General features: G+C 45.5%; 1 protein-coding gene across 2 annotated transcripts in view; it reads left to right on the top strand.

The window, feature by feature from the left end:
• Window positions 1-16,211, top strand: part of LOC146822136 (cGMP-dependent protein kinase 2-like) — a 256,757-nt gene that overhangs the window by 223,529 nt on the left and 17,017 nt on the right. The window contains exons 17-19 of one of the 2 annotated variants that reach the window (XM_085613248.1): window positions 1,808-1,971; window positions 10,484-10,603; window positions 13,923-13,985. In XM_085613248.1, coding sequence (XP_085469374.1) covers window positions 1,808-1,971; window positions 10,484-10,603; window positions 13,923-13,985 — 347 coding nt within the window. The remainder of the gene's footprint in view (window positions 1-1,807; window positions 1,972-10,483; window positions 10,604-13,922; window positions 13,986-16,211) is intronic. The other variant, XM_085613249.1, reaches the window with a different exon arrangement.

Below are 16,211 nucleotides of genomic sequence, written 5' to 3'. Positions count from 1 at the left end.
ATCAAAGAGTCGAGCGGTCTGCGCTCGGTGTCCTTTATTGCCTCGAATGGAAGGCTCCATTGAAAGGAAGGATCATAGAGTCGAGCGGTCTGCGCTAGGTGTCCTTTATTGCCTCGAATGGAAGGCTCCATTGAAGGGAAGGATCATAGAGTCGAGCGGTCTGCGCTCGGTTCACTTTATTGCCTCGAATGGAAGGCTCCATTGAAGGGAAGGATCAAAGAGTCGAGCGGTCTGCGCTCGGTGCCCTTTATTGCCTCGAATGTGAGCCTCCATTGAAGGGAAGGATCATAGAGTCGAGCGGTCTGCGCTCGGTGCCCTTTATTGCCTCGAATGTTAGGCTCCATTGAAAGGAAGGATCATAGAGTCGAGCAGTCTGCGCTCGGTGTCCTTTATTGCCTCGAATGTAAGGCTCCATTGAAGGGAAGGATCACAGATTCGAGCAGTCTGCGCTCGGTGCCCTTTATTGCCTCGAATGTGAGCCTCCATTGAAGGGAAGGATCATAGAGTCGAGCGGTCTGCGCTCGGTGCCCTTTATTGCCTCGAATGTAAGGCTCCATTGAAGGGAAGGATCATAGAGTCGAGCAGTCTGCGCTCGGTGTCCTTTATTGCCTCGAATGTAAGGCTCCATTGAAGGGAAGGATCACAGAGTCGAGCAGTCTGCGTTCGGTGTCCCTTATAGCCTCGAATGTAAGGCTCCATTGAAGGGAAGGATCACAGAGTCGAGCAGTCTGCGTTCGGTGTACTTTACTGCCTCGAATGTAAGGCTCCTATGAAGTGAAGTATCATAGAGTCGAGCAGCCTGCGCTCGGTGTCCTTTACTGCCTCGAATGTAAGACTCCATTGAAGTGGGGGCTCATAGAGTCGAGCTGTCTATGGTCAGTGTCCTTTATTGCTTGGACACTGGTCAGTTGAGCAAAGGTCACTGCCTATGCTGACTTGGTGATCCTGTGAGCTGCCCACAAGGGACTAAATTTCATAAATAAATTTCAGTATCGTTCGAGCTGATTGTCTTTGAGGAAATAGTCCTTCAGTCTGTCCCACAAGAGGTTGAAGTCTTTGAGACTGTCTGACTGCTGCAACCGGTTAACAAAGAATTCAATATGTTTTTAGCCAAAAAATATTACTTTTTGTTTTCTTTAATTTTTATATAGCACAAACTTGACCCGAAATCAGGTTTCAGAGCACTTTACATGAGCACCAGTTGCGTTACATGAGGACACATTCATTGTTGTTAGGCACATGGAGATTAAGGGATTTGCTCAGAATCACAGAATGTTGAGCGTCGTTGCTGAGACTTGAACCTGGTTCCCCAGATTTGAAGTCCACTGCCGTAACCATTAGGCTACACCCTCTCCCCTTTTGTCTGGTGATATATGATTGGGAGCCTGGTAGCCATGGGAAGGGACCCTGTGTTCACCATAAGAGCGTGGAAGGCTTTTCGCATGCCACTTAAGCATGTCCAAGGGGAAAAACGAATTTGTTTAAAACAATTGGAAATTTCATTCTCCAAATATTCAGCCAAAAGCAATGCCTGAGATATGTAGGGCCCGATTCACAAAGGTAAACTGAGACTCAAGTCTAACTTTATGACTTTCGGTATTCAAAAGGGCATTTATGAGTAGTAAAGTTAGGCTTTTGTCTCAGTTAAACTTAAGTTTTGGTCTTTAGGTTAACTGAGACCAAAAGTCCTTAGTCTTAGGACTTTTGGTCTCAGTTCAACTATGCATTGAATGCGTGTGTGTTTACGTCATCTTCTTATGCCATGTGGTGAGATGGGTATTCAGATGCTTGTGTTATGCACTTGCAGGTGGACTTCGGTTTTGCAAAGGAGTTACGGAAAGGGGAAAAGACGTACACGTTCTGTGGGACCCCAGAGTACCTGGCACCTGAAATACTGCGTAACCAGGGGCATGACTTTGCAGTGGATTTCTGGATGTTGGGAGTTTTGGCCTTTGAAATGTTGGTGGGACGGTGAGTACCACCTTTATTGTCTTTGGGTCATGCATGTGGAGCCCATAGCGACACATTATTTGTTCTATAGTCACAGGGACCAATAAAAGAGTAATTGTTTATGTCTAGGGAGGTTGTATCACTGTAAAATGTATATATCATCCTAACCTTGCATACATATTACATTTCTAATTCACATCTTATCCTAGTCTTGCATATACATTTCATTTCTAATATACATCTTAGCCGAGCCTTGCATATACATTTTATTTCTAATATACATCTTAGCCTAGCCTTGCATATAAACTTCATTTCTAATATAAATCTTAGCCTAGCCTTGCATATAAATTTCATTTCTAATGTACATCTTATTCTAGCCTTGCATATACATTACATTTCTATATTACATCTTATCCTAGCCTTGCATATATACTTTTCATTTCTGATATATATCTTAGCCTGGCCTTGCATGTACATTTCTAATGTACATCTTATTCTAGCCTTGCATATACATTACATTTCTATATTACATCTTATCCTAGCCTTGCATATACATTTCATTTCTAATATACATCTTAGCCTAGCCTTGCATGTACATTTCATTTATAATATACATCTTAGCCTAGCCATGCATATGCATTTTATTTCCAACATACATCTTATTCTAGCCTGGCATGTACATTTAATTTCTAATATATATCTTATTCTAGCCTTGCATGTACATTTCTTTTCTAATATATATCTTATTCTAGCCTTGCATGTACATTTCTTTTCTAATATACATCGTAGCCTAACCTTGCATTTCATTTCAATTATACATCTTATTCTGGACTTGCATGTACATTTCATTTCTAATATACATCATATTCTAGCCTTGCATGTACATTTCATTTCTAATATATATCTTATTCTAGCCTTGCATGTACATTTCATTTCTAATATACATCTTAGCAAAGCCTTGCATGTACATTTCTTTTCTAATATATATCTTATTCTAGCCTTGCATGTACATTTCTTTTCTAATATACATCATATTCTAGCCTTTCATGTACATTTCATTTCTAACATACATCTTATTCTAGCCTTGCATGTACATTTCATTTCTAATATATATCTTATTCTAGCCTTGCATGTACATTTCTTTTCTAATATATATCTTATTCTCGCCTTGCATGTACATTTCTTTTCTAATATACATTTTAGCCTAGCTGTGCATATGCATTTCATTTCTAATATACATCTTATTCTAGCCTTGCATGTACATTTCATTTCTAATAGACATCTTATTCTAGTCTTGCATATATATTTCATTTCTAAAAGACATCTTAGCCTAGCCTTGCATTTAATTTCTAATATACATCTTATTCTAGCATTGCATAGATATTTCATTTCTAATATTAATCTTATTCTAGCCTTGCATGTACATTTAATTTCTGATATACATCTTATTCTAGCCTTGCATGTATATTTCATTTCTAATATATATCTTAGCCTAGCCTTGCATTTCATATCTAATATACATCTTATTCTAGCCTTGCATATGCATTACATTTATAATATACATCTTATTCTAGCCTTGCGTGTACATTTAATTTCTAATATGCATCTTAGCCTTGCCTTGCATATACATTTAATTTCTAGGTTATCTTGTTTCTCATTGGAGAAGGTTACATAGGAGGCATTTAATGGAGTAGAGTAGCGTGAAGGTGATGTGCCCTCATAGTCCCTGCTCTTGAGATGTTCTGCCATAGGGCAGAGAAGCAGACTTTAAATGCTGATTGGTGTGCACGCCCACAGGGTCTTCCACTTTATATGCATATGAGCGCCTTCTTTTTTTATGCTCCATTTTAATGGACGTTTTTTCAAAGTGCATGTGGTTTACACCATTTTATGCTACTTTTCAGTATTTTTCCTGCCCTCTCTTGGACGTAGAGCTCCAACGTCTGCCTGCTCTTTCTTGGGACCCGGAATCAAGAATTGCTGTTTCTGACACTGTGTTTTCCCTGAAGCTTACCTGCACAGCTGGACCTGACTGCCCTTGGCCAGATTGTGCAGTCAGACCAGTTCCATGCCCTACTGGAACCTTAGTATACATGGGGCTGTCCCTGCTTGCGCCATGGCGCACCTTTCAAACAGTGACGGGTGAGAGTCTATGGGTTAAGGCCATTCTGTGCTCTGAACACTGTGGGGCTTATTTATGGGATTTTGGCGTCGTCACCTTGCTGCGCTGCCTTTGCCAAAGTGAAAGAGCAGGAATGCACCGTATTTAGGCAATACGGTGCATTCCTGCCCTTTCTCCCTGCGCTAGCGCCATTTTGGCAGCCTAGTGCCAACATAGGCAGCCTTGCACCACGGTGCATGGCTGCCTGTGATGTGTTGTGAAGGGGCACCTTCCTGCACAAAAGCAATCCTGAGAAGCGTTTTCCTCTTTCTATGGTGCTTCAGAATGCAGCACACATTGAAAGAGGAAACAACAAGGAGAAAAAAAGAAATTTCTCCTCGTTACGGATTTGGTGCTTCCCCAGGTCTACATCACTTTGTAAATCTGTGACAGCTTCAAATTCCATAGGTATTGCATTGAGAAAACCCACCGCAACGCCCATGGAAGGCCTCCTGTGCGCAGAGTAAGGCGACACAGTGATTTGCTCTGCATCACCTTACTCATGATTCGAAAGACCACTCAAGGCCACGCAAGGTGGCTTTGCGTGGCTTCATAGATCTTTATGAGAATTCTGCGTTACGCATTTATCACTTTACATTGGTACAAAAGTGACACAGGGCTCTCATAAATAGCCCCCAAGAGCATTGATGTAGATGGATGAATACATAAAAGGACCATGACCTAAGGAAGCACGCGCACTTGTACTGATACTTGGAAGCGTCAGTCGACCATGAGCCACTCTGTTTCTGTGAGCAGCCTACAAGTAGTCAAGGATCAAATGTCATATAAGTGAAAGTAGGAGTCCTTAGTGCAGAGATCCAGAGAATGGTTGTTGAATGACTAAGCCTGTTGCTTTATTGCTGCTGGGTGTCCCCAGAGCTGGAAAGGCGCTATGATGCACAAGGTGTGGTCTCAGCCCCCTAGGCTTGTCCTGAAAGAAACATTTGTATTGCTTTGTACTACAACCCTTGGAAGAAGGAACTTTGGGTTATGCTGCCTGCAAACTAACTCCTTTTCGAGGTTCCCTCATGTACTGATCTGTGGCATATGGAATCAATTGGGCTCCAAGCAACCTCAAAGCGATCATTGAGTCCCCAGGCACCCCCAAGCAGCCACCTCCAGATTCCCCTGTACGTGCAGCCCTACTTACTGGTGAACCGATGATTGGCAGAGTCATGGCTTCCAACCACTGTGTTCGATCTCCTGGTGGCCGCTGTCCAACATAGCTCCAGGCACTGCCAGCATTGCTTCTGACACTGGTGAGTCTGCTTATCAAGCAAGGCTCAGCTGTTGGGCTCAGCTGTAGCCACGCCATCAGGTGTGGGAGCGCTAGAACCTTAAGTCCCATCCCTGTATGTGGTCCCTCACTGGTCCACACATCCCCTTCCCTGTAAGGTGCCTAACAAAGACCCCGATGGGGAAAGTGGCCTCTGAGGAAACCTTCCCAAAGGCAAAATTATTTTAAGGAATATTAGGTGAGTTGATGATGTGGGTTGGGTTGTAAAAGGGCACAGCTGTGGTCACTCCTGTCCAAGCTGAGACTGGTCTACGTGACCCTGTTCTGGCCTACGGGTACTACATGTGATCAGTTGTACCCTTGTTAGCCGATGACTTCAAGATGCCCACAGAGATCTGAGAGGCTTCACTACTCCCCATGCTGAACAACATTATTGACACCAAGTGCAGACTGGTGCCAAAGGACCCTAGCTCCACCAGGCACCTACCACCATAGACGTGTGCAAGATCTGACCATCTTTATCTTCCACCCCACAGGATGAAGATGCCAAATTCATGCACTGGGGTTTATTCCCTTGGATTATAAGGTTATAAAATGCCTCCGCGGGTCAGCATTCCAAGCAGCGGTAACTAAGACAACTCTTCTACTGCCCACATCTCCTTTGGGGGTTGTGTACACAGCTGCAGAACACAGCAGGAAACCCAGCGATGTTCCCTGCAAAACTGCGATTTCCCGCTATCTCTGGAATTTTTATCGCCCTTGAGTAACGTGTTGTTAATAACGCGTTACCAGGGTGAGAAATTCCAGAGATAGACTGCGATAAATGACAAAGCACTAAGCGCGCTTTGCGTTTATTTATCGCCGTCATTTTAGTTATGCCCCCAACTTTTTTGTAAGGATTCCCCCCTTTCTGGATGGGTTTTGCGGGTATTAGGACTTTATTTGATTTAACACTGCCATATAGTCTCACAGTGTGCGTTTTCCCCATAGAACATATTGTAAAATTGGGGTACCCTAACTGGCTTTTTTAAATTCTCTAGTTAGGCAATTGTGCATGGGCGTGAAATGCGCACCAGTGGAGTGGTAGTTAAAAGTCATATGTGGGCTGTAGGATATATTTACACCATCCACATATGTGACTCAAAAGTGTGGCTCCAGGGAACACCACCGTGTCCTGGCAGGATACAGATAAAACCACTGCAGTAACACGTATCAGAAAAAAATGCTGTGTAATGTTATTAACTTACATTGGTACTTTAGATGCGTCACCCCCTAAGTGTGTCCTTTAAGCTTACAAAGCTGAGTGCTTTATGGATAAGGGTGGCATATACTAAATATTATGGACCAATTAGTCACAGTAGAGCACAACTGCCAAATGCCTTTCGACACTAACTGGGTAAAGTCTAATTTTCCCTTGAGAAGGTCTAATTGTAAATAAAACTCTATTTTTAAAATTGGGGAATAGTAAACGTTACATTTCCCAAAAATTAAAGTAAGTAGCGAATGTAGGTTTTTGGTATTTATATGTTAAAAGTAACTTTTAAAGAGTAAACTTTGTGCTGCATGAAAGCCAAACAAGACTGAAGCAGTTCTGCTGTCCTGCCTTTCCTACAGTGGCTGTGATTAACATTCCAATTAGGTGTGAGGTGTTGGCCTGCCAGAGGACATGATGCCAAGAAGCCTCTTGTCATGCAAACATCTGAGATGGACCATGTGGGAGGAGCAGGAACAGAAGGTAACACAAAGGACAATAGTTCCAGCCTTCCTTTTCACATAAGGAGCCACAGGTAGGGGCTCAGGTGACAGCCTTTTATCAATAGGGGTCTCTCAGGCACTCACTCTGCCGAAAGCAGGAGTGGAGACTGGTCCCAAATCAGGCAAAGAGGCTGGTTCCTCATTCCCATAAGGGTGGATATGAGAATGGGATGAGGGCTCCTGAGAGAGAAGCCTGACTTCAGCCATTTTGAATCAGCGACTCTGGTAAAATTTACAGATGAAACAGGAAAAAGTGAGTTGAGGTTTGGTGGAAATCCTGCCAGAAATTAGACTATGGAGACCTCAATCACTTGGTAGAACGTTAGCAAAACAAATAGCGCAGCACCATTGCCAACTCAGAAACTGTCTGGACGATGAAGTATGTCGGAAAAAGGAGAATTTTTCCTGAACCTGCTGGGGAAGAATCCTGAAGGACTGAGCTCCACTTGCACTCGTGGTCATCTGGCTGCACTCATGTTCACTGTCTCAGGGACACAAAAGGCAGAAGAAAGGCTCCATCATACATAGGGAACCAGCTGTCCACTTTGGAGTTGACCTCACTGGACCCTCTGGGGCCCTGGTTGGAGACAGACCTGGGCCCCAGAGGCCTCCCCATAGCTCCTGGGAGCTGTCAGAAAAAAGAGTGACTTTCCTACCATCAAGAAATATTGGGTCTTACAGGCTCATTTAGAGCCTGGCAGGCGGCCCACTAGCTCATCAGGTCAGCAGAGGTCCTCTGACAGAAGACCTCCCACCAATTTTAAGTATTGCCACTAAGAAGGTGGAGATCTCTGTGCCTTCAGGGGGGGCACTCCTGTGGCGTTCCACTGAATGCACTGATCCCTTGCGAAGTAGGCCTCGTGTTTCATGTGCCTGCTAGGCTGAGATTGTGTTATCAGAAAACTAAAAAATAAAGCCTCTCGTCTGTGGAGTTGACCTCCTTGCACGGTGGGGGGACCATTTTGTGTTTTCCCTGCCCAGGACCACCACTCCTCAGATGATGGCCTGAGGAGTGGAAAGCGAGTAACGGACGCCATGCCCTAAATATGGAGGGGTGAGCACCCCTGTGACCTGCTGCCCCAGAGGCAGAAGGGCCACCAGGTCAGCAGATTACAACGGTAACGGTAGTCAGCTGGGGCTCCACCAAGTACAGACCCAGCGCTTCTCTGACTCTAGCAGATGTGGGAACAGCTGCTTTGGGTGGGTGACCTCCATTTTATGAGATATCACCCACTCCTTCAAATCCTAAACAAGGTCGATTTTATGGATTCCGGAGCAATAGGACAAGGCACCAAAGCTCTCTGCAAAAGACGCCACCTAACCAGCCACCGATAACCAGCTCTCATCTGCTACAGCCTCCTTGGTTTCTCGCTGGAGACCCCAAGCACCAAAGAAGCGATTACTCTTGAACGCAGCGCTTGGGTCAACGTGATGTATAGAATACATCATAGCGGTGAAGACGCCTTTTGTGTTACAAATGTTGACTTTGTCCCACTTGGACCTTTGGGCACTAAAGCTGAAGGCTTCAGCAACAGTTTGGTGATGACATATCTGACTCAGATGGACATCAACTTCCTTGTCTTCAGTTGGTAATAATAAATCTTCAATCTCCTTGACAATATGTTGGTAGTCGATTTTATGGTCATAATATATCTGCCAGTCGATATTTTGACAGGGATATTTTGCCTTACAAACGCTGAGGCCAGGACCGCTGCACTGTTCGTTCTAACATTTTATCTGCTCTCTTATTGTGATCAGTTGTCTCTGAAAATCATAGCATGAAGCTGCATCATCCGGGTTCTATTCAGAGGCTCTGGAGGTAGGGGTGCTGGCGTGAGGCAGCACCCCCAAAATAACCATGCTCGAGCCCTGAAGGTGAATGGGCGATTAGATGGTCTTACATTTTGTTTTCATCTTGTCACATTTACTCTTTGTTCAAAGACAGAGGTCAAATGGCAGGCTTTGTTTCTGATAAACTCCTTCTTATGTTTTTACCATGGGGATTGGTGATTACTTTTCTTTGTCTGCAAAGTGAGAGGATTTCGTAAATTGAACTTTCTGAGAATCTGGCTGCGATCCAGGGATTGTGAAAGTAAATGCGGTAGGATGTTCGTTTTTCTAACACAAAGTAACATTTTAATATTTCTATATGAACTGTAGAAATATTGCGTAATATTTAATCAGAAAGCACAATGAACCACTTTTTTAGAATAATTCTGAAGTGTGATAGAAACAAAGATTTTCATAGGATCAAAACAAATCATCGCACTTGCTTGGTGGTGCACAAATGGCGACACATCCGCTGAAACCCGATTTCCACACATTATCGTTTATGCACTATATAGTTTTAGCAGTAAAACTGCATGTCTGTGCAAAGTTAGTTGCCATTCCAATGCGAAAGGTGCTGTCCGTAAATGACAGTGGCAACCATGCCATGTGTTAGTAATATGTTGGTGACATAGTGCTCCAAAATTCACCACCAGTTACATCCGACACTCTTACAACTCTTGCCGAATGGGCGTGGCTCGTTTGCAGCATTTGCTCTTTGTGTGACAATTGGAATTTTCACAATCCCTATGACTTCAGTGATGGAAAATTGATGGCAGCCCCACAACTCTGAAAATGGTTTCAGCACCACTTGTTCCATTACATATATTTCTGACTACTTAATTAAACGTGTATTAAATAATTATGCCTCAACGCACTGATCAATCAATCAATCATTCAATCGGGATTTGCATAGTGCGGCTAATCACATGTGAGGATATCCAGGCGTTGAGGGTGCTTTTGCAGGTTCTCAGTTGAACAGCCAGGTCTTGAGTACCTTCCCGAATTACTGCAGCGAGGATGAGGTCTGTAGGCGAAGCGGGGGGTTGTTCCAGGACTTTGCAGCGAGACAGGAGAAGGAACGTCCGGCTCTGTTGCTGTCTCTCTGAAATATTGATAAAATGAACATGATGTACTTACATTAATGCCAGTATTACAGGGGCCAGGATATTGCGACTATAGGTGTCGGATATAGAGTCCACCAGGAAGTATGAGTACATTTATATAGCAAATATAGCAAATACCTGAATAGCTTCTAGGTGTTGAATGAGGGAGCCTCATGTCTCTCTTATAACTGATGCTAGAGAGGTGACAGGCTGGGTGGATCTACCAGGATTGAAATTCGTAACCTCCAGTTTATATGTGGATTTAATCCATGGATCCATGAATTCAGTAAGACATCGAACCACTTACTGCTCACCACATAGGATCATATCAGTTGGATCTGTAATTCTAATTTCAAGACCCGCTCTGCGTTTGACTATAGATGTCTCAGGATGTGTTGTATGACCATGGAGAGTCCTGATTAATGGTTATCTTTGTCTCTATCACAGACCCCCTTTCTGCAATAATTCAGATCCGCGCACGATCTACGGCAAAATCCTGGATGGTGTCATCAACTTTCCCAGGTCCCTGAGTGAGGCTTCCTGTTCCCTCATCTCCAAACTCTGCAGGTACATCCCTGGCGGGAAGAGGTGGGCTGAAGCGAAGAGACTGCCTGCGAGAAAGTCCTGTGACAAAATACTATAAGCCACCAGGGTTTGTTTGAGACAAAGTACTCACAGCTACAGAGCTTCTTTGTATCAAAGTACTCATAGCTACAGAGCTTCTTTGTGTCAAAGTACTGTAAGCTGCAGAGGTTGTTTCTGATTAAGAACTGGAAGAGAGAGCTTGTTTGTGACTAAGTACTGGAAGCTACGCATATTTGTGATGCATATTAGCAGCCTGTTGAGACCTGGTTTGACAGCACAGCTGTCAACAGAGATTTATGTGATCAACAGAAAAGAGCTTTCAGAGCCCTGCTGAGAGGGGCTGAGGCATCACCTACATATTGGTTCCCCTGAGTACAGGATTTCACTGGGTCAGTATTGTGTGCCTCTATTAAAAAGAGTAGCTATAATGAGCTTTTTGACTTGTGGCAAAGCTTATACTCAATACAGAAGCACTGAATTGGTTATGGCAGTGCTACCCAAACTGTGTGACCCACTGAAGGGCTGCGAGCGAGTTCTGGGCAAGTCATGAAAATCCAAGCAATAAATAAAGATGCCTTAAAACTAGGGGCCTTACTACGATGTCGGGCGAATTGTCGTTCACCCGACATCATTGCGGAAAGGAACCTCCTGACCTTAGGTCAGCAGTTCCGACCATACTATTACTATGGGTGGTTGCAAACATCCATTTCACAATCGAAGCTTGTGTAGCGGGCGGAAAAGACCAGCAGCAAAAGCTTCCTTTGAAAAATGGATGTTTTAAAATATCCCTGCACCGTGTGGCAGCCACCTTACAGGTGCTTGCCAAACGGCGCAGGGATGTTTAGGAAGACAAAATAGGTAGGCCCCAGGCCCAAATGCGGAGTGCCTGGAGGCCCTGCTATGGGCCCCCAATGTCACTTTCCGACAGCCTTTCTATGTCGGGAAGGCCAACATGGCATGGCTGTCAGAAACAGACATCATAATCCCGACTGCAGAGCCTCCATCATTCAGGTATTATGGAATGTAATGTAAGCTGGACTTGTATAGCGCACTGTCACCCAACGGGTATCCTGGCGCTGGAGATTACCATATCGTCATTGTGCAGAGAGACGACCAAACCAAAGGAAAGGGGGTTGGTGTCAGAGCGGGTCAATAATAGCGATAGCTGTATTTTACTCCTCCCTCGGGAAGAGCCAGGTTTTCAGCTTTTTCCTAAATTGCAAACTTTCTGATGGCCCGACAGTCTTCTTAAGCCCATCGGAACCATGTCAGAATCCCCTCACAGGTTTAAACTCCAACTGCCGTCATCCTAATTGCGATTCGCTAATAGGGAATGCCTTCCCGGCCCGTAGGAATGAATGGGAAAAGGGGATTACCAAAAAGGTAATCGCAAATTGCGCATTCAATTTCAAGGGTGCTTGGGGGCCAAAAGGCCACCTTGATGCACTCCCAAAATTGGCTTGTGTGCTCATGTGGCGCACACACATGCCTCAAGGGCATGCATGTGCGCCACATGCCACTTAGAAAAATGCAATTTCGTGCATTTTTCGAAGGAATTGCAAATTACCATGAACTTGATGTTGGTAATTAGAGATTCCTTAATGCAAAGTCTAAGATTGCTTCTTGCAGTGCAAATTGTGATTCCCTAACTGCATTTGCAAAATAGGTCATCACAAATTTTGTGCTGACCTATTGTGCAAATGGCTTCGGACTTGATGCATCCCAAAAGGCGAATTACCGGTCGCAAAGTGGCCAATTCTGCGAATCGTCCCCTTTGTGACCGGTAATTAGTTTGATGCATGTTCCCCTTAGTGCTATAATGTGCAAACATAGTTTATATAAACCCTCAATTTTGGGTGTGAGCCAGAGGCTTTTCCCAAAGACTTAGATGCTTCAGGGATGCTGCCCGTTTCTCTATTCATTTGGCTGCCCACTTGGGAATATTTTTGATTTTGCACTTCTCTGTAATAATCTGTTTACTGGGAACCTTCATGGCATTGACTCTCCACCGCACTTCTTTAGTTTTGTAATAAACCCTTTAAACTATTCCACTGATCTAGAAATCAGTTATTGAGTGGCCATTTTACTCGACTGATTGTAATGTCGATATGCTGGGAGACGCCCTACCTCGGGACATATTGCCTCATAAAATCGAGGTTTAACACGGCTCTGATTCATTGAAATGTGGGGGTTACTTTATTGGGGTTAGACATTTTGGGGTGTCCCTGCCAACATATGTCTGATGGTTGTCCTGAGCCAAAGCTGAAGCTCAAGACAGTGGGTCTGGGTTGGTTATCGTGACAAGACAAGGACAACAGCCATAAGACTGATTGGGTCACTAGGAAAAGGTATTTCAGATGCCAGAGGTCTTAGCTGTCATTAATGAAAAGTAACATCAAAGCTCGTAGGCCTGGTTTATTTACTATGTAACACATATGTTAAAGCCAAAACCCCCTTCAGTGGGCATTGTTTTTGCACCATATTAAAGCTGCCAATCAGGTGCTTTGTTACATGCAATCCCACATATTACATTTCTAGGGAAGTATTTTGGTGTTGGTTGTTGTACTGTTCCAGAATGACCAATACGCTGCTTCCATATGTGGTGGGCATGCTAAATATCGATAGTCTATGTACAACACGTTTGCAAGACAGACACCCGCTGCTACGTTTAGTTTTGCTATTGAAAGCATATTCCTGCTTTGTTCAGACAGCACCATGTTTTCTTTTTTCTATTTGTATTCTTGTAATTTAACTTGTGTTTGTTGTTGAGCTTGTGTGTGTTTCATTGTCGTTGTGTCCAATGCTGAATGCAAGGATGAGTTTGCGGGTGGATGAATGGGTGCGTGAGTGACAGAGCGCAGGTATGATGACTCATTGAGTGCCTAACCCCATCAATGACACAAAAGGCACTTTAATTTATAAGCCAGATCTATTGGCGTTGTCAATGTTTATTTTAGACTTGTTAATGATGCTAATGCTCCAGACATAGGAACTATTACACTATTGAAGCACTATTGAAGCACACATTTCGAGCCGGGTTTATGATATGTTTTTGACTCACAGACTATGTTAAAATGCCAGCTTCTTCTGGAAAGAGGAACACTGGTATGAGACGAGCTGCACCATAAGGTTTATGTAGGATTATTTTTTTTTTAACTAATAATTTAAGGTGGCTAGTTGCACTGCCATATGTGTCTGTACTCTGAATACTTAGGAGTTCTCAAGAGTGGTTCAGGCACATGACAGGAGGGCACGCCCTGGCATGTCTTTTCAATTCCTTTAACTCTTTTGTTATTCTCAGGCCACGTCCGGGTCAGAGGTTAGGAAACAACAGAAACGGAATACGCGGTCTCCGGAAGCACAGGTAGGAGGAACGCGTTGTCTTTTGTCTGTAAATTTATCATATGAATGATACGGATGGCCCTGTGGGCTCATCAGGCGATCGCCCCTTGTCTGTCAAATGTAGTGTGGTTTGTAGGGGCTCCTTCAATCTTCTGTGGTTAGACGATGCCCTTGAAATGATGGACCTTCTTGACTATCTCTCTGCAGTGTTGAGCCTTTGGTAGCATGTAGTGTCCTACTTCATGCTACATTAAAGATCTTTCTGGAGGTCGAGGTAGCCTCCTTCACTGTGAACTAGAACTCCTCCCAAACCTGTAGTAATAATGTGTTCCCATTTGATATTAGCAAGCAGAAGAGCTTGCTGTACCCTCTTTATAAAGTAGTTTTTATGTTTATTTTTCTGATTCATCTTCATCACTTCTGTCACTTTCAAGTTTTAAAATGCAATGTTGGCGCAACTCCAGTTTCTGGTACCATGACGTCACTGACCCAAAGCCTGTGAGAACATATGTCCACCAAACCTTAAAACATGCTTCGGGATTCTGTGAAGTACCAAGGGAGGATGTGGGAATCTTTACTTTTCCATCTGTCCATTGTCTACCAAGATGGACCCAAGGCGAGCAAAAGTTCCATATTATTGAATTCCCAGCTAACCAATAAATGCCCCCTTCAGAAATGGCGAGGAGGGTGTAGATACTGTTTGCCGTGTCTCGGCCCATGGAGGGTGGAGATACTGTTCGCCGTGTCCCGGCTCATGGAGGGTGGAGATACTGTTTGCCGTGTCCCGGCCCATGGAGGTCGGAGATGCTGTTTGCCGTGTCCCGGCCCATGGAGGGTGGAGATGCTGTTTGCCGTGTCCCGGCCCTTGGAGGGTGGAGATGCTGTTTGCCGTGTCCCGGCCCATGGAGGGTGTAGATACTGTTTGCCGTGTCTCGGCCCATGAAGGGTGGAGATACTGTTCGCCGTGTCCTGGCCCATGGAGGGTGGAGATACTGTTTGCCGTGTCCCGGCCCATGGAGGGTGGAGATTCTGTTTGCCGTGTCCCAGCCCATGGAGGGTGGAGATGCTGTTTGCCGTGTACCGGCCCATGGAGGGTGTAGATACTGTTTGCCATGTCTCGGCCCATGGAGGGTGGAGATACTGTTCGCCGTGTCCCGGCCCATGGAGGGTGGAGATGCTGTTTGCTGTGTCCCGGGCCCATGGAGGGTGGAGATGCTGTTTGCCGTGTCCCGACCCATGGAGGGTGGAGATGTTGTTTGCCGTGTCCCGGTCATGGAGGGTGTAGATACTGTTTGCCATGTCTCGGCCCATGGAGGGTGGAGATACTGTTCGCCGTGTCCCGGCCCATGGAGGGTGGAGATGATGTTTGCTGTGTCTCGGCCCATGAAGGGTGGAGATGCTGTTTGCCGTGTCCCGGCCCTTGGAGGGTGGAGATGCTGTTTGCCGTGTCCCGGCCCATGGAGGGTGTAGATACTGTTTGCCGTGTCTCGGCCCATGAAGGGTGGAGATACTGTTCGCCGTGTCCTGGCCCATGGAGGGTGGAGATACTGTTTGCCGTGTCCCGGCCCATGGAGGGTGGAGATACTGTTCGCCGTGTCCCGGCCCATGGAGGGTGGAGATACTGTTTGCCGTGTCCCGGCCCATGGAGGTCGGAGATGCTGTTTGCCGTGTCCCGGCCCATGGAGGGTGGAGATGCTGTTTGCCGTGTCCCGGCCCTTGGAGGGTGGAGATGCTGTTTGCCGTGTCCCGGCCCATGGAGGGTGTAGATACTGTTTGCCGTGTCTCGGCCCATGAAGGGTGGAGATACTGTTCGCCGTGTCCTGGCCCATGGAGGGTGTAGATACTGTTTGCCGTGTCTCGGCCCTTGGAGGGTGGAGATACTGTTCGCTGTGTCCTGGCCTATGGAGGGTGGAGATGCTGTTTGCCGTGTCCTGGCCCATGGAGGGTGGAGATGCTGTTTGCAGTGTCCCGGCCCATGGAGGGTGGAGATACTGTTTGCCGTGTCCCGGCCCATGGAGGTCGGAGATGCTGTTTGCCGTGTCCCGGCCCATGGAGGGTGGAGATGCTGTTTGCCGTGTCCCGGCCCTTGGAGGGTGGAGATGCTGTTTGCCGTGTCCCGGCCCATGGAGGGTGTAGATACTGTTTGCCGTGTCTCGGCCCATGAAGGGTGGAGATACTGTTCGCCGTGTCCTGGCCCATGGAGGGTGTAGATACTGTTTGCCGTGTCTCGCCCCTTGGAGGGTGGAGA

This window comes from Triturus cristatus, chromosome 6 (assembly GCF_964204655.1).
Source record: "Triturus cristatus chromosome 6, aTriCri1.1, whole genome shotgun sequence".
NCBI classification, from domain to species: Eukaryota; Metazoa; Chordata; class Amphibia; order Caudata; family Salamandridae; genus Triturus; species Triturus cristatus.
This window is presented reverse-complemented; position numbering and strand designations above follow the sequence as displayed.